General features: G+C 34.9%; 1 protein-coding gene across 2 annotated transcripts in view; it reads right to left on the reverse strand.

The window, feature by feature from the left end:
• Positions 1-18992, reverse strand: part of AGPS (alkylglycerone phosphate synthase) — a 129407-nt gene that overhangs the window by 71531 nt on the left and 38884 nt on the right. For both annotated transcript variants that reach the window (XM_070422689.1, XM_070422690.1), the window contains 4 exons: positions 17776-17855; positions 12068-12148; positions 5833-5958; positions 2230-2338 (listed from right to left, as the gene is read on the reverse strand). In XM_070422689.1, the coding sequence (XP_070278790.1) occupies positions 2230-2338; positions 5833-5958; positions 12068-12148; positions 17776-17855 (396 nt within the window). The remainder of the gene's footprint in view (positions 1-2229; positions 2339-5832; positions 5959-12067; positions 12149-17775; positions 17856-18992) is intronic.

Here is an 18992-nt window from a genome sequence, read left to right on the forward strand (position 1 = left end):
TTTACACGAAGTTACAAGAACGTAAATATTGAAATCCATATCTAATAGATTTCACAATTCATGCTCTTAAATCATTATGGCATTCTTCATGCACATTTGTAAGAAAATTTCATTTAAATACAGTAATTTACCCTAGCATATATGTTTTTATACATATTTATTATATTATTGAGTTTGTCTTTCTTAAATTTATTCAATAATTAACTAGAAGAAGGCAGTCCAATTTTTTAGATAAAGTTCAAATTATTTTAAAAGGCGTAAAGACCATATTATCTCTAACCCCTATAACCTCTACCACTCTGCCCTTCAACCTGCTGCCCACTCTACCCTACAATTAAATCTTATGTTCCCATTCTACTGAAAAACTGAGAGCTTCATAAAGCAGACATGGTTCTTTTTTACTTCTAAGCCTGCCCACATGCACTTTTCTCTGCAGGACAATTCTCTCCCACCTTATCCCTCAACCCTGTCTGAAATTACTTTCTCCTTATCAACCCTACAGGACTACTTTGAGCATGGCTTCTCTTGGGAAGTCTTCCTAATACCCATTCATGTGACCTTTTGCCTATATTTTCCAGTGTTTACTTCTATCAAAGAATCTATTGAACTGTATTATTATGGTCTATTATTACCTGTGTCCTGAGTATGCCAGCATAGTACCTAGCAACCAGAATTTTTAAAATGCTAATCAATGGGATTTAAAAAATGTCTAAAGTTGTTACTTGAAAAGATAATTTATATTTATAATTTTTGACACTTATTGTTATTCAATTTGACATCTGATGGAAAAAGTTACATACTTTTAGTTAACTTTCAAATGATGCAATATTACAAAAAGTCCCAAAATAATAGAGAACTGTATTATTTAAAGGAATTTAACATTTTATTTTTGTCATTAAAACTGTTCTGTTTTTTCCTTAGAAGAGTATACTGATCAGAAAAGGAATAAGAACAAACAAGGAAAACAAATAACAAAAACTCAGACACGGGCAACAGTATGGTGGTTACCAGAGGGAAGGGGAATGGGGTAATAAAGGGTAAAGGGGGTCAATTATGTGGTGATGGAAGATGTGACTGTGGGCACACAATGCAATATACAGATAACGTGTCATAGATTGTACACTTGAAACCTTATAAAATGTTATTACCCAATGTCACCTCAATAAATTTAATTAAAAATATAAAAAATAAAAATTCGAAAATTAAGAGTAAACTGGGGAGATATCTTGACAAAGGTTTGTTATTGGTTGTTATGAAAAAGATCTAAACTATTCCACTGATCATAACTCAATAGTTGACCTCTAGCATGTCCTAAGACACATACTAGTAGTGGGTTTTTCCCTCCTTGATATTAGTGTCAAAAGTTGGAATTTACCCTAGATTATTATAAACTGTTTTTATCCATGCGTATAGCTAAATGTTTCCAAAATCTATCTTCTTTTCAGCCTGTACCACCTTCTGAAGTAAGTAATGAGTACCTCTACTAATTTAGAAACCCTGTTTTATCTTATTTCTCTGTATTTAAGGAGTTTCCCTTTCTACCATTCTAAGAATTAAAAAATGATCACATGTTCACCTTCAATTCACAGTGCCTACATAATAGTTAATTTGCAAAATCGAAGAAAGATTAGTTTTTTTCTGATTGGTATAGGAATTAAATATTTGGAATAAAATAAAGAACTACATTCTAATCTATACAACATCAAGTAGCCAAGCAAAGGATACCACTTCAGTAGTGAAAAAAATAAAAGACCAACAAGAGTTGTAAAAGTATATGAATCAATAGAATTTTAAATTTCTCTTAAAGCAAATAGCAATAATAACAGATATAATTATAGAAAGACAAGACATGAAACAACGCTTTATCAGCTGTTTCTCCCTAATTATTCAGACATTAAAGAATGTTATAACATATTAAAGCAAACTATTTTAATCCTAACAACTACTTTTCTTAATTATTAAAAACTCTAAAAGAAAGATCAAATAAAACCAAAAAGACCAAGCTGTCTCTAAAACTATAAAAAAGTAAAATGTAAAAGGAAATTTAATAAGATGTCCTCATAATACAAACTTTATGAAGTACTAAAGTAATGAAACTTAAAAAATATCACTATTATTTAAATACATACATCTTTCTTTCAAATATCTGATATCACAATATCGCAGATTCTCACAAATCTGAGTCAGTAACATGTATTTTTTTCATAATAAATTTGCAGTTATATTTACCTTCAGATCCCATGATGAAGTGATGGATATCAGGGCCTGTTGACATACGAGGTCCTTGACAGCTTTTTTCTATTATACCTCTAGGTGTTACCATTTTTATATGAACCACCTGTTTAATACAATGCATGATGTAAACTCTAGACATTTGTCAGTGACTGTTGCGTGTGTACACACATCCAGATATTTATATAAAACACTACTTTTTAAATATTGGGTTAGGTAATAAATGTTGCTGCCCTTCAGAATTCTAATATCTTTTAGTAATTATTAAACTATAAATAAATTTTATAAACTTTAAAAGAGGGACAAATCAATCTAAGATTCCTATTGGTTTAGGTATATTCATTATCTTAGGAACACCTTAAGCACATTTCTTTGAACCAAATTTAGTCTCAGGTCATCTATGTAGCAAAGAACTAAAGGACAGAAAAAATAAGCAATGATTATATTTTAATAGGTTCAATCTTTCACTTATATTTAACAATATTTATGAAACATTATCATTCATCTCAAACACTGCCTAGAATTCTAAAACAATATATATTCTTGACTTATCCCCCCCTTCAACGTAGCTAATCTGCTTACTTAGTAAGAAAGAGTGAAAAGATTAAAGTATTAATTTTGATCAGGTCAAAGTTGGGATGCAGAGGGAGATCCTGTGACTGAGTTAAAGAGGGAGAGAGACATGTGTGTGATGTATCTGTGAGATATGTTTCACACAGGTGAAAAATTAAGTACACTGTATAGGGGAGGGGTTGTCATTCAAAAATAGTTTCTGAGATCTGAATCCGAAATGGTTAGGTAAAAATCCAACACATTTTTGGAATGATTTTTGAACAAATAAATAAAGTCTATGTACTGTTGAAGAAAATGAGCAGAGAACATCAATAAGCAACTTACAAAACAAGAAATAAAAATTGCCAAAGAGATCATTTCAAAAGTTTACATTTACTAGCAATTAAAGAAATTAAAATCAAGGCAAAATATAAATAAAGAGTCCAATAAAATAAGGATTCTCATAGTGCTAGTGGGAATGTCAATTGGCACAAAATCCCTGTAGAGCAATTTGGCTATAGCATACATAGATTTAAAAATGTTTAAGCATCTTGTCCAATAATTCAAGCTCTAGGAACTTACCCCCCCAAAAAACATTTAAAGATGTATGCTAAGAGTATTAATAAAGTGGATTATTTTCCCCCTTTGTTTTTGATAGTTTTGAAATCAAGAACAACTTAAATATTTATTAATAGGGAATTACTTTAATAAACTATGAATTACCAACGAAAGAATTATATGCACTCTATTTAAATGATGTGCAAACCTATGTTCATTTACATATTAACATGTCGATAATATAATTTTAAAAAGCAGAATAAACATGGTATGATCCTTTTTATATTAAAAACTAGATATATCTATATATTTGTGAGCATGCTTAGTAAATGGTCTGTAAAGATAAGTACAAAGATATTAAAAGTGTTAGAAATTATTTTATTTAGTCAATATAATAGCATATCTGACTTTCCATCTGTGTTTCATAACTGAATAGTATACCAAGGAATCTTTCACAGAAGCAATGGATTATTGCTGATGGCCAAGAGCTTCAACTTTATAGCAAACCATAAAAATCATAATCACTTAATCAAATGATCAGGAAATCATTTATGAAGAGATAATCATTAAGTTAAAAAATATTTGAGTTGGACTACAGATTTCCTTAAAATGACCTTAAAAACAAGTAGCAACCAGAATGTAAGATGAAAAGTTTATCCCATAACATACAGAAAGCACCAAGACATCTCAATTTTCAGGTTATAATGTTAAAAGTTTATACTAATCATCTTCAGCTCTTTTCAAACAACTAAAGAGGTATTAGTATCATTATTTATTGTATTTGAAAGAATTATGCAACAATATTGATTACAGAAATATTTTTAACACAAGAAATTTAATGTTTTTCATGAATTCTACTCTAACCACATAAAAGAATATATTAACTTCAGCAGTTTTCATAAAAGCAATTAATGGAAATTAAAGACAGTTTCAGTGGAAATTATATATTATAAAAAATTTTATTTTAAAAGTAAAATATGCTAAGTAATTACTAATGCAAATAAGTACATTACGATGTATGCTTATAATTTATGGCCCTTAAATTTCTCTATAAAGGATGAAAATAAATTGCATGCTTTAGTAGTACTAAATATAGCAATCTGTCAAATATTTGCTTAACTCTGATAAAGCTCTTAATAATACAATAGCAAAAGGATCAAATTCTCTCTCTGAAACTGAATTTATTTTCATTGCAAAATGAAAATTTGATTTCTAAAAGTCAGTAAAAATATATATAAACAGGATAATGTAAACATTTAAAAAGTATTCATAATATAGACAAAGTCTTAAATTTCTGATGTAACTATAAAGAACCAAAATTCATTAAAGATTTGATATTTCCAGTAATGAAGATATTGATAAAAATGTTGAAACTTTAGATTTGAAAAGCAAAGCTAAGTAACTCTAAGAATAATGTTAGGAACATTATTAAGCACTTAAATAAATAAAGCACTTAATCTCTTGTTCTCCCTACGCTAACTTTAATAGTCTCATAAAGTTATTTAAAATTGTTATCAAAATATTGCTGATAAGGAAACTAACATTTTTGAAGCACCTACTGTACCAGGAACTAAGAATTTTCATTTTATGTCCTTTACTTCTTATAACTCTACAGCAATTAACATTTGTTTGTTCCATTTTACAGAGGAGGAAACTTGTCTAGAAAGGTGAACCAATTTGCACAAGGTCATACAACTATCAGGTAAACTACTAAAAGTACAAATGGAACAAACGATACCTAATTCCTAACCAGGATGCCCATAGTTGTTACACTATCAAAATAATTGTCAGCCCTGGCTGGTTTGGCTCAGCGGGTAGAGCATTGGTCTGCAGACTGACGGGTCCCGGTTTTTATTCGGGTCAAGGGCACATAACCGGGATGCAGGCTCGATCCCCAGTAGGGGGTATGCAGGAGGCAGCTATTCAATGATCCTCTCTCATAGATGTTTCTATCTCTCTCCTCCTCTCCCTTCCTTTCTGAAATCAATACAAATATATTTAAAAATAATAATAACTGTTAGAGCACTGACACCAGATCAGTAAAACAAAATGGTGTGTGCACACAAAACATTAGAGGTTATATGGCCACTCACTAGAACATTTTCATTCAGGATTTTTAACTCTATATAGAAAAATTATTTTTCAGAAAAATATAAAAATCTCCTAAGGCAAGAGTAACAATGATGAGATCATCTAAATAAATTGACTAAAATCTTGGTAGAGTTGAACACTGAAGCTCCATGAGGATTATCAAATAATATTTATATGTTTTATATATCAGATACTATGAAACATTTACCAAGCTTAAATATCAATCACTTGAAAAGGAGCAGCCTTAAGTAATGACCACTGCACAATCAGTGTTACCATAATCAAAATAAGTATATTTCTGAGGGGACTCCACCATCCAACTAAATTTTAAAGGCTTACATCACTTTATAATCTCTATATATTTATCAATGATTATAAAATAACTAGAAAAAAATTTACCAGGTCTTCAATATTGCCATAGACATTCTTCTTCATGCCTGATGCCCGAGTAGATACCCATCCTCCCACAGTGCTAAATTCCAGGGAATCTGGTTCATGACCTGTACAATAACCACTTTCTTTAAGCTGAAAAACAAATATGTAATGTTTTACTAGTGAAAATGGTCCCATTTCACAAAGCACTCAACATATTAACTCTTCCCACTTTTAAATCCCCATATGTCACTGGAATTTGTACTCATTAAAACCTATATAGAAAAAGAAATACTTGTTTCATCATACTTGTCCCCCACAAAAATGTTTAAGCTTTTGCGTCAAGGAAAACTTTACAAAACTAAGATATGGTCCAAAAAGACAGTTGTATTTTTCACAAGTTCACAAGACAATCTTATTCCTTATATCCTTCTATTTTAAAGCCAACTACCCGCCCTACTATTTTTTTCTACAAAGAGACCATGTAAATACTTATGGAGATCAGATTATGCTTAAACAACTGCCAACTTCACCTAAACACTTTCAATAAATAAAGCACTTAATCTCTTGTTCTCCCTACCCTAATATAATATGCAGCAGGCCTGCAGAAAACCCAAGCAAATTGCCTGTACTTAATTCTCTCTAGGAGTCGTGTGTTTTAATGTACAGCCATCTGGCCAGGTTTCCTGCATGTAATACTGTCATTTATTTGTAATGCAGATCGTGCATTCCTGTACATTAAATAGTCACTTGTTTCTCATTTTTCTATATTAGCTTGGCTTTACCAGCTGCACAGCACCTGAGGTTGAATGGATGCCCTTTACTGCAACACCAAAGCCATTCCACTGAAATCATTTTTAAAGACTCTGCCATCTCATGTCAAACAGTACAGACACCACCATCTGCATACCCACTGTCTACTGTACTCAAGCCCATCAATCTGTGTTGACCATTTGATAGTCATCCAGTTAAGCAACTGCTTCCATTTTTCAAGTAAGCCATGCATAGATGTAGAATATGTCAGCTATGTTTGTATCCACATATTTAAGTATGGTATGAAAGCTGTAATCCAAAATTTGAGAGCCAATTAGGTTAAATATAATTTGTTAGCTTTCCCACACAAGCAATGCAAATTATTTACCTTTTTTAGTTTTGTTGCTAGAAAAACAAGGTTTAAAAATATATCAGTTGTTACATAATAGGATTTTTTCACTAAATATTTAATATATTTATTTAATTTTAAGAGGTTAATAACCAACCACAAGAAGGTAGCTTAAATACATGACTGAACAGGTTAAAATGAAGATTATCAAACTGTTATATTTCTTTCCTAACTTCCAAACAATCTATATTCATATTATTTCTTTTCAAAAGACTACTGCTTCTCAAATTTTCTGAAATTAGGAGAAGGAAAAGAAAAGATATTCATGGAAGCTTATATGTGCTAGGTACTGAACAGGGAATTTTCATATATTCTCAAGACAAAATCTCCACATTACCTTTACAGAAGCAAATAATTAAATACACATTTAAATTATTTCTATAAGTGCATACAGAGTTTGGGACTCTATGTGCTTCCAGGACTTGTATATCTATTTCCTTCACCAGGTTAGGGAAGTCTTCTGTCATTATTTTTTAAATAGGTTTTCAATTTCTTGTTTTCTGTGTTCTCCTTCCGGCACCCTCATGATGTGAAAGTTGATATACCTGACGTTTTCCCAGAGGCTCCTTACACTATCTTCATTGTTTTTTTATTCTTCTTCTTTTTTTTCTGTTCTGATTGGGGGTTTTTTGCTTCCTTATATTCCAAATTGCTGATTTGATTCTTGGTTTCATCTACTCTACAATTGCTTCCCTGTATTCTTTATTTCAGTTAGTGTAACCTTCATCTCTGACTGGTTCTTTTTTATGGTTGCTATGTCCTTTTTTTATGTTGTTGAAGTTCTCATTAAGTTTCTTGTGCATCTTATAACCACTGTTTTGAACTTTGTATCTGGTAGCTTGCTAGCTTTCATTTTATTTAGTTCTTTTTCTGGATATTTCTCCTTTGCTTTCATTTGGGACCTGTTTATCTTCACATTTTGGCTGCTTCACTATGTTTGTTTTTATGTATTAGGTAGAGCTGCTATGTCTCCCAGACTTGGTAAAGTAGATGTCCTGAAGGGCCCAGTAGCACAGCCTCCCCATTCACCCAAGCTGAGCGCTCAAGGTGCACCTCGAAGTGGACTGTGTGCATTCTCCTGTTGTTGTTGAGCCTTCATTGCTGTTAACGTCACTGGAAGAGATTGACCCCCAGGCTGATCAGCTGCAAGGACTGGCTACTACTATAGTGGAGGAACTGCTGTGCAGGAACCAACCCTATGGAGCAGGACTTGCTTCAGAGGGCTTTGGTGCTCACTGAGTCCACCCATTGAGTGTGTCACTCATGGAGGCAGCAGGATTGTAATCTGGGGTGATCTGAAACCGTCTATCGAGTGTGTGCAAGGTCAGCCTTGGTCTGTGCCCTGCCTGGGGCTACTGGCATGAGCTACAGAGTGATCTGCAGATGGCTGCTACGTGTTCTGGGCTTAGAGGTGCCCAGGAGAGACCAAGCTGTGAACCACGGCTAGCTGCCACTAGTGCGAGGTCTGAGGCCACTTAGCAAGAGTTAGAGTACACAGAGACCAGATGATGCTTGTTTCAGAGATTTTAGGAAAGTCTGAAGCATGAGCCAAGACAGGCCACTGGAAACAGCATGGGTTGGCCCACAAGTTGGGTGGGCAGAATCTTAGGAAATCACCAGGGTAGGATGAACAGTGTAAGCCAGGCTGATGGGGACTCAGATATAGTGCCTGCCTGCTGACTCTGAGGGGGTTGTCTCAGAAAAGGAAAAATGGCCTCTGCCAGTACTTTTGCCTGGCATAATTGTGCCCCACCCCAGCTCTTTCCCTGATGCCAGACAATTCAGTTCCTCCCCATATGTCCCTGGTTCCTTTCAAGCTGCTGCTCCAGTGCTGGAGCTCAGATTGAGTATGAGAAAGTTCGTGCGTAAAATTGCCTAGGACACCAGGAGCCCTGTTTCACTCAACCACAATCCCCATTGGTTTTTACAGCCAGAAGTTATGGGAACTTCTCTTCCTAGCTCTGGAACCCTGGGCTGGGAGGCCTGGTGTGGGCTGGGGTCCCTTGCTCCTCAGAGGGTCCCTCCACAACCAAGATATCCTTTCCAATTTTAAACCACCATTTGTGGGTGTGGGACCAACCTTTCCATGTCTCCATCCCTCCTATCAGTCTCCATGTAGTTTCTTCTTTAAATCCTTAGTTGTAGGACCTCCATTCAGCTAGATTTTAGATGGTTTTGAATGGTGGTTGTTCTCCAGTTTAGTTGTCATTTTGATGTGGTTGTGGGAGAGTTTGAGTACCACATTCACCTACGCCACCATCTTAACCGCAAATCTCTCAAGTTGTAGATATTAAATGAGTGCAGTTTACTGCATGGCAATTATATCTCAATAAAACCATTATAAAACTAAATAAAAATAAATGATTCCAAGGATTTAAGCCCAAGCTTCCCAAAGTACTGAATTCCATCAACTGAGAATGAGAAGGCTACAGAAAAAGCCAACCGTGGAGAAAAACAGAAATTCAATTTTTAAAATGTTGAGTTAGTTTAAGACAGTGGTCGGCAAACTGCGGCTCGCAAGCCACATGTGGCTCTTTGGCCCCTTGAGTGTGGCTCTTCCACAAAATACCACATGCGGGCACGCACGTGCAGTGTGACTGAAACTTCGTGGCCCATGCGCAGAGGTCGGTATTTTGTGGAAGAGCCACCACTCAAGGGGCCAAAGAGCCGCATGTGGCTCGTGAGCTGCAGTTTGCTGACCACTGGTTTAAGACATTTTGCCTAAAATGTGTATTAAATATGCAAACCGAGACATCAACTAAGCAACTGGATATACAAGTCTGGAGTTCATAAAAGAAGTGTGAGGTGATGATATAAATTTGGGAGTCTTTGGCATGTAGAAGGAATACTTAAAGTCAGCTGTATTTGAATAAAACAGACAGTGCTCAATAAAAATTAGTGCAATGATATAAGTTCTAAGTACTTTACATTATTAATGTATTTCATCCTAATGAAAACCTTATGTAGAGGAATTACTATCTTCATTTTATAGATGAAGAAAGAAATTGAAACATAGGGAAATGAGTCTGTAGGCAGGAAAAATATAAGTCACACATCCCCAGGCTATTAACTAATAAAATGAAGTAGTCAAAGATTTAATAAGCCTAAAAACAAATTCCCAAAATTCATAATTGACATGTTAGTGACCTCCTTAAATTTTAAATATTTTAACATCAATGTAATTTAAAAATTAAAAAGATTAAAATCTGTGCTACACAACTACAATATATCTGTAATTTTAAAACTTCTAAAAGGAAAAAGCAGGATGTTTTTAGCTGGTTACCTCAACTGAAATAGAAACTGAAGGACACAGAGTTTAACAAGGAAGAACTTGAATTGGGATCAAAACAGTAGTAGAAACTATATTATAGTCTACTAGAAGCAAAAAAGAAAGTTTTATTTAGAGAAATGAAGTAGTAAGTAAAATACCAGAAGTTCTTACTCTAAGAAAACTTCATTTAAATCTCAAAGAAATATGTTCCTTGAATTTTAAATCTAACCTTTTAAGAAAACTTGGAAAGGTTGAAATACTACATCAAATACCACAATAAAAATATAAAATTGGAGATATGAAAGGCCATCCTTTATTTTTAAAAAATTGCTTTGTTGATAATGCCTCATTCAGGCATATGGAAGACTAATATGGAACTTTTTATAGGTTTTTTTTTTCATTAAGTACTATTATTCTGCCCACTGAAACAATAATAATTAGCAAATCTAATTATGCTAACTTATATAAAACCTTGACTTACTGAAGATCTTTAACATGTCTCAACAAATATGTTCCAGTTCTCTGTTCTTACTGCATGAAATTAAAAATAAAGACAGTAAAGAGTTTAATAATTTTTTTCAAAGCCTTTCATATAGAATTGTTGGCTGGCATACCAATTTCATTCAACTCTTTACAAGAAAGAAGGAAAAAGACAAAAAAAAAAAAAAAAGATCAATAAGTATGTCACATATCCCTCAAAGTCCTTTAAAAAAGAGGAGGGGGTATCTGTAACCCAAGTGGAACTAAGTGGTAAGAACATCAACAAACTGGACATTCTAATATTTGTTTATAAAAGCTGAGTTACATCTTACCTATGTTTGAGGAGGTTGAAGGAACCAATACATTTTAATAATTGCCTGCTTAGAAACCATAAAGGGAACCTAAAGTTTTAAAAAAATTAATTAGGATCCCCCCAAAAGTACGTAAGGACCCCAAGAGTTTCACTAACTACATGAGATGAGCAGTTTTCAATAAAATTATACATTGAGAAGTTCAGTAAGTAGCAAATATCAACATCTACCCAGCTGATACAATTTACCACCAACTTCCAAAAATGCTATGTCCAATTTGTTCCTTTTTGCTCCATTCTTACTACTTTATTTCAGGTCACTATCAGCAATTGCCTGAATTATTGCAGCATCCTCTGAACCTTCCCTTACATGCTCCATCCATCCTCCACACAGTAGCCAGAAGCATCTAATTACAAAGATTATGTGTTCAAACTTCTAAAAGGGGCTTTATACGGCCCTTTATAATCTCACCTCTTCATGTTTTCCTACCTTCATCCTTTATCATTACTACATGTTCACCCACTCGATACACATTCACCAAGCATGTGTACTATCCCATAGACACACACTAGATCTCAGCCATACTCAGCTACCTGCAGGCCCCCAAAAGCAACAGCTGCCTATAAAGCCTCTGTACATGCTGCTTCCTAACTGGATTGTTCTCCCTAACCCCATTTACTTTCTGGTTAATTCTCACTCATCCTGAAGTCTCATTTTAAATGCTGTATTTTCTAGGATACATTTTTTTTGTCCAACTCCTTTCCTCCTAACCCATTTGATGAGTCACAATACCCCACATTTAGCTTTCACCTAGATAGTCTCACTCTGAATCATAATTGTCTAATGACCTTTCTGTCGTAATATAACATAAGCTATCCAAGTGTAAGGGATGGTGTCATTCATTACTGTGTCTAGCTCAATGCCTGACCCACAACAGAAACTGAACAAACTTGTTCAGTGAATGTATTGTGAAAGGTACTTCATTCATAGAGGGGACACATGCCAGTTTTGAAAATTTTAACTAAAGAAATAACATACCTGTCTTTCCAACTCTTGTCCTGTTATGCCAGCCTCTACATGAGCTGTCAGATTGTTCTCATCAACCCATAGGATTCGATTCTGTTGCAAAGGAATAAAAAGGTCTCATCTCCATGAACTATTGACAGGAAACAGAACTTCCTAACTGAAAGCAGCAAGTGATAAGAGAGTAATTAGGCAGGTAGGGTTACTCATACCAGAAAGCTCCATTTATCCCTGAATATATATGACAGATATAACATAGGCAGTATATTAACAAGAGGTGGTTTAAAACACAGACTCTGTCTTTATTCAGATATGAATTTAAATTAAACTATACCTCTTATCATGAGCAAATTATTTAACTGTCTAAGCTAAGTGTTTCCTTATTTGTAAAGTGTGGATAGCAATACCTAATCACAGGGTTGCTGTAAAAATTAAGTGAGATACTACACATAAAAAGGTTAGTATACACAGTTCCTGTCATTTTGCAATACTATCAATACTATTGTTAACAGTTAGCAATCATATCTAAGAATATCAGAAGATGTCCACTTGAGATTAGAAAAAGATACCTGCAAAGACATTTGCATACTGTAAATGACACCCCTACAGATGTCATAGACCAAAGCAGCACCACAGACCCCAGCTCAAAAACAAAGCACATCCCTGCCTTCTGCTGAAAAGAAGAAACTATCATCTGGCTCAACTTAGTAAATGTATGCCTGTCAAATAAGTGTTTTTAACATTCTTATTTGACCTAATTCTTATATATATGAATCTTGATGAATTACTTTCTACTATTTAGAGCAGATTCTGTTCCCCTTCTGTTTGGTTGAGCAATCAGGTAACATACAGAATCTTCTTCTGGATCCCAGAGAAGCTTTCTTTGCAATCTGATATGTTCAATTTCATGGCAATAACTAATGCACATAAGTCTAGTTAATAATAAATAGGAAAGAACACAACCGATAATACGAAAATAACAGTCTCAGGCTGCCTATATTCCAAATTTGAACACATACAAATAGCTGTACTGCTTAATTCACAGGGTTATGATAAATATTAACTAAGATGATATATGTGAATGTACTTTTATGTTATATAAAACTGTCATAATTATACTCTCAAAATAAGAAAACAGTGATTTCAGAGAGAGAGATCGAAGATGGCGGCATAGGTAAACACCGGAGATTGCCGCCGTAAACAACCACTTCAAAAATACAACTAAAAGTCGGAACGGACATCAACCAGAACCACAGGAAGGCTGGCTGAGGAGAGACTCTTCAACTAGAAGCAAAAACAACAGCATTCCGACGCTCAGAGGAGGCGTAGCGTGGAAAATTTAAAGGTACGGTGGTGTGGTGGTGAGGTGGTGCGCACGCAAAGCGGGCTGGCGGCTGAGGGCGCGGTTGTCGTTTTCAATCAGGAGTGAGTCTCAGACTCTGGGCTACAGATCCGGGCGAGTCTCTAGGGACCCAGACTCAAACGGGAGAAGCGGGACTGTCTGGCTACGGCCCCTCCGAGGTTTGCAGTGGTTGCTGGGACAGAGAGGCAGAACCCCTGGGGACGGACTGAGAGCGGCCATAGCGGCTCCCTCCCCCCGCCCTGTTGATCCCGCCCACCCAAGCCCTGCGCACAGCCATTTGCCGATCGCCTCAGGCAAAGGCTGGATTAGCGCCTCCCCAGAAGACAGACGTTTTCCATACAGCTGATTCCTACAGCCAGTCGGCCTGGTGGTCAAATCCCTCTAGTGTTAACTACAACAATTAAGGCTTGGCTAGAACAAGACTGCGCACAGAGACCACAAGGGGGTGCACCAAGAAAGCATAAAAGATGCGGAGACAAAAAAACATGACAGAAATGGAGGATATGGAGCTAAGAATCGCAATTTTGAGGGCTTGCCATAAATTTGTGCAGAGCCTCACGAAAACTAATGAGACCCTCGATGCTACGATAAAGAAATTAGAAAGTAAGCATACACGGACTGAAATAAAGAATATTATACCCAATAGCAGACCAGAGGAGCTCAAGAATCAAACCAAAGATTCGACAAAAAACACCCAATTGGAAAAGCAAAATGAAAAAAGAATCCGAAAGTGTGAAGATAGTGTAAGGAGCCTCTGGGACAGCTTTAAGCAGTCTAATATCAGAATTATTGGAGTGCCAGAAGATGAGAGACAGCAAGATATTGAAAACCTATTTCAAGAAATAATGGCAGAAAACTTCCCCCACCTGGAGAAAGAAATGGACTTACAGGTCCAAGAAGCGCAGAGAACCCCAAACAAAAGGAATCCAAAGAGGACCACACCAAGACACATCATCATTAAAATGCCAAGAGCAAAAGACAAAGAGAGAATCTTAAAAGCAGCAAGAGAAAGAGACTCAATTACCTACAAGGGAATACCCATACGACTGTCAGCTGATTTCTCAACAGAAACTTTGCAGGCCAGAAGGGAATGGCAAGAAATATTCAAAGTGCTGAATACCAAGAACCTACAACCAAGATTACTTTATCCAGCAAAGCTATCATTCAGAATTGAAGGTCAGATAAAGAGCTTCACAGATAAGGAAAAGCTAAAGGAGTTCACCACCGCCAAACCAGTATTATATGAAATGCTGAAAGGTATCCTTTAAGAAGAGGAAGAAGAAGAAAAAGGTAAAGATACAAATTATGAACAACAAATATGCATCTATCAACAAATGAATCTAAGAATCAAGTGAATAAATAACCTGATGTACAGAATGAACTGGTGATTATAATAGAATCAGGGACATAGAAAGGGAATGGACTAACTATTCTTGGGGGGAAAAGGGGTGTGGGAGATGTGGGAAGTGACTGGACAAAAATCATGCACCTATGGATGAACACAGTGGGTGGGGAGTGAGGGTGGAGGGTGGGGTGGGACCTGGAAGGAGGGGAGTTATGGGGGGAAAAAAGAGGAACAAATGTAATAATCTGAACAATAAAGATTTAAAAAAAAAAAAAAAAAAGAAAACAGTGATTTCAATATAACTATGGCAAAATCAAGCTTTTGGCCCCATGGCAGCTAAACAAAAGTTATTCAACTGTAAAGTTAAAAGACAAAATTTAGTAATCTGATGGAACCTGATCTATATATATAAAAGGCTAACATGCAGTGTCCCTTCAGGAGTTCGACCAGGAGTTTAATCGCTCGCTATGATGTGCACTAACCACCAGGGGGTAGCGTGGAACAAAGGAAGGCCCCAGCCAGTAGCCGGGGAAGGGAGGTCCCAGTTGACAGCTGGAAGGAAGGCCCCAGCGGGCAGCTGAAGGCCCGGATCAGCCCTGATCACTGGCCAGGCATAGGGACCCTACCCATGCACGAATTTCATGCTCCGGGCCTCTGGTATTATAGTAATTTATATACATCTTCTCCCCCAGTAGACTGATTCTTGAAGCAATTATATACTTGTATTAATTATATCCCTTATATTTACCAGGAGTCCAAAGATATTTTTAGTAAAATAAAAAACAAACTAATGAAGATAAATTTAGAAATCACCTATGGACACTAATAGCGAAACCTAAAGATAATATATTGGCTACCTTATTACATCCACTATATACTATGCCATACAAGTCAACAATAAAACTAAAACTTTCAAGGCCAATAGGTCTTAGTATTATAATATATATTTAAGTAGAAAATTGGTACAACTAATTTTCATCATATTTTGTACATACTGCATCTGAAGTACACTGTGCAAATCATGCACAGATACAGCTTATATACTTCAATGCAAAACACAATTATAAGGACCACGCATCCATTATAATATTGGACAGATTCCAATGTTAAAGACAGTGAGTATATAAGGTTTTTCTACAAAATAAATGGTTAGAAACCTAACATTTAAAATTCTGCCACCGAATTTTAAGCATCTACTCAATATAAAGACTTTTACATATATTACCTCATTTAATCTTCACAATAACCTTCCACAGTATTACTGTCTCAATTTTAAACACTTAGTAACAGATTTAGAGCTAAATCTATACATAGTAAAATAAAGAGCCAGAAATTCAAACACATTCCAAAGTCTATTTCAGAATAAGTTACTTTTAAGCTATCTCCGCAGGAAACTCCCTTTTCTTAAACTCTGGGATGAGGACAAAGGTTGATGGGTAATTTTGTAGTATAATCAGGCTGTCACTATCTGAACTTGCTAATCAATTTTAGCAACACTAAAAGTGGACAACTATTATGTACCTCCCTATGTGACATGACACAGAAAAGCACATCATCATCTTTGATATATTCTTGCTTAAAAAATGTATTAAAAGCTAGGCCTAAAGCTAACTAGATTTTATATTTAACTTTAGGTTTAGAGGACATACAGAACCTAGAGGAAGAGTTAAATGACACCAAGAAGAAGCAACAGGCAAATTCAAAATATGACATGGTCTATATTACAAATAACCTAGTTTCTCTAAGTCAGCAGCATTCAAAAAGGAAGAACTAGGCTTCAATTACAATGAGACTTAAGGAAACAACCAAAAGTTAATGTGGGCCTTGTATGAATCCCCATTTGAACAAATGAACATAAATTTTGAGACAACTAGAAACCTAAATGTTGATTGGTTAATTAAAGAGATGCACATAAATATTTAGGAGTAAAGTAGCAAAATACCAGAATCTGCTTTAAAATAGTAGAGAAAAAAGGAAAGATAAAACCAATAATGGTATTTAAGAGAATTTCAAATTAAACAGTTAGAAAAAAAATTCTTTTTACAATGGCCCGTGTGGCTCACGTGGTTAGAGCATTAACCTGTGCACCAAAGGGTCATGGGTTCAACTGCCAGTCAAAGCACATAACCAGGTTGCGGATTCAATCCCCAGTTGCAGTGGATACAGGAGGCAACCGATTGATGTTTCTCACATTGATGTTTCTCTCTTCTTCTTCTTCTTCTTCTCTCTCCAGAATCAATGGGGAAAAATCCTCGGGTGAAGATTTAAAATATATATATTTTTTATTGTAATGAGGAATATGTAATCAGGAATATCGTTGACAATACAAAGATAAAGTTCATACCCAAATTAAAAGTTTAGCCCAACTGGTATATAACTCAATGGTTGAGCATCAACCTATGAACCAGGAGGTAACGGTTCAATTCCTGGTCAGGGGGCATGCAGGAAGCAGCCAATCAAAGATTTTCTCTCATCATTGATATTTCCATCTATCCTTCTCCCTTCCTCTCTGAAATGAATAAAAATATATTTTTTAAAAAGTTTAACATGCCACAATATCTAACTCTTGGACCACAATAGCCTAAACTACAAAAAGTTATCCTATCATTAAAAGTACTTAGCTCCTCTATTTTTCCAAAAGAAAACATGCAACAGCATTAGTAAAAATTTGGAGGACAAGTTTTGGTGATTCAAATTAACCTTAACTAATATTGTTTTAATTAACTAATATTTGTTTTCTTTAACAAATTAGTTCATGTATTGCATCAATATTCCAATCCATGCTTTCCAAACATCAATTTCACCCGCCAATTTGGTAGAAACCATCAAGATATGTGCCTTAGAGTAAGAGTGAGCTTAGCTTTTGAAAATCTACACACAAGGTAAAATATAATCATAAAATTAATTTAAAACAAAATGGACAATATACCCTTTAATGACGACAACTAAGACTGAGCCATAAATACATTTTTTAAACCAAACACTATTTTCAAATACATCTTAATAATCATATACCATCTGTGAAGTGTCCAAAGAAATAATTGTTCTTGTCTCATCTGCAGGACACTTCAGGCCATATGAGACACTTGTTCCTCCTGCCAAAATAGAAAACAACTTATATACATATGACTAATCCCTAATACAAATAGGCCTGCTATGGAAATACCTACATCTACTTTGCAAAATGTAGTTTGTAAATGCTAACACACTAAAAGCAAACTCACCTTTATTTTATGCTGTGTGACAAAATGAAGAACTATTATGGGGCTGAAAGCAATGTGGCTTTATCCCCTGGGCACACTCAAGTGAAACCTATAGCAATTTGTGAAACTCCAAAAACATGATTAGAAAAGTTCTAAGCTAATGATTACTGTGGAAAGATAGCTTAAAATAAAATATAAAAATACCTATTCTATAAAACTAGAGACACCATTACTGACTTTCTGCCATAATTATGAGATTCATTTATCACTTAATATAATATCTTATATCCTCATATAAAAATGGCTTTAATAAATTAGAATAAAAACAAGTTATAATTGCCTATATGATATTCAAAAACAAATCTGTATGTTCTTTGGTGAAAAGTGATTTTAATATAAAATAAATAATACATAGAAGTATCTGAACAATGTACTTCTATTTTCCATTAACATTTGCTGTCAAAGAAAAAATAATTTCTTGAAACCAATATAGAATATACTATTGTTAATTCTTAACCACATCTATATCAACATATATCAGAATAAATTCTTAATTGGTACTTCCAAGCATTTTGTACAGAAAACATGTGGAAGTCACTTTAATACAAGGTAAGAACTACAGAGGGTGTTGATTCATGAGATTCAGCTTAATTTTACAAGGTGAGACCATGAATTGTCTGTTAACACATTTCGTACCGCTCATGAGTGTTCTCGTTTTTCATGCCCATGGAAAAAGGAGCGAATCTAGATACTATGTAAATTTTGTTTGGTCCCTCTTCATAGAGGAAAATGTTTTACGCAGTACCATACGTTTAAAAAGTACTAGGAACTTTAATTGTTTAATTGTTTTTGTAAATAAAAATGTTATAATTATTGAAAAACAACACCTAAAGTGCATTATGATGATTTAAATAACGTGCAGTTTGCCCAAAAACGTGCGGTCCCTGGCGTATGTCTTAGAGATTTCTATGCGGTACGCAATGTGTTAAAAACATGCCTGTGCTCAATAACCACTATTTTGCTTGTCAG

Source organism: Myotis yumanensis, unplaced genomic scaffold (genome assembly GCF_028538775.1).
Source record: "Myotis yumanensis isolate MYYU_CA2020_CCGP unplaced genomic scaffold, mMyoYum1.0.hap1 SCAF_8, whole genome shotgun sequence".
In the NCBI taxonomy this organism is placed as follows: domain Eukaryota; kingdom Metazoa; phylum Chordata; class Mammalia; order Chiroptera; family Vespertilionidae; genus Myotis; species Myotis yumanensis.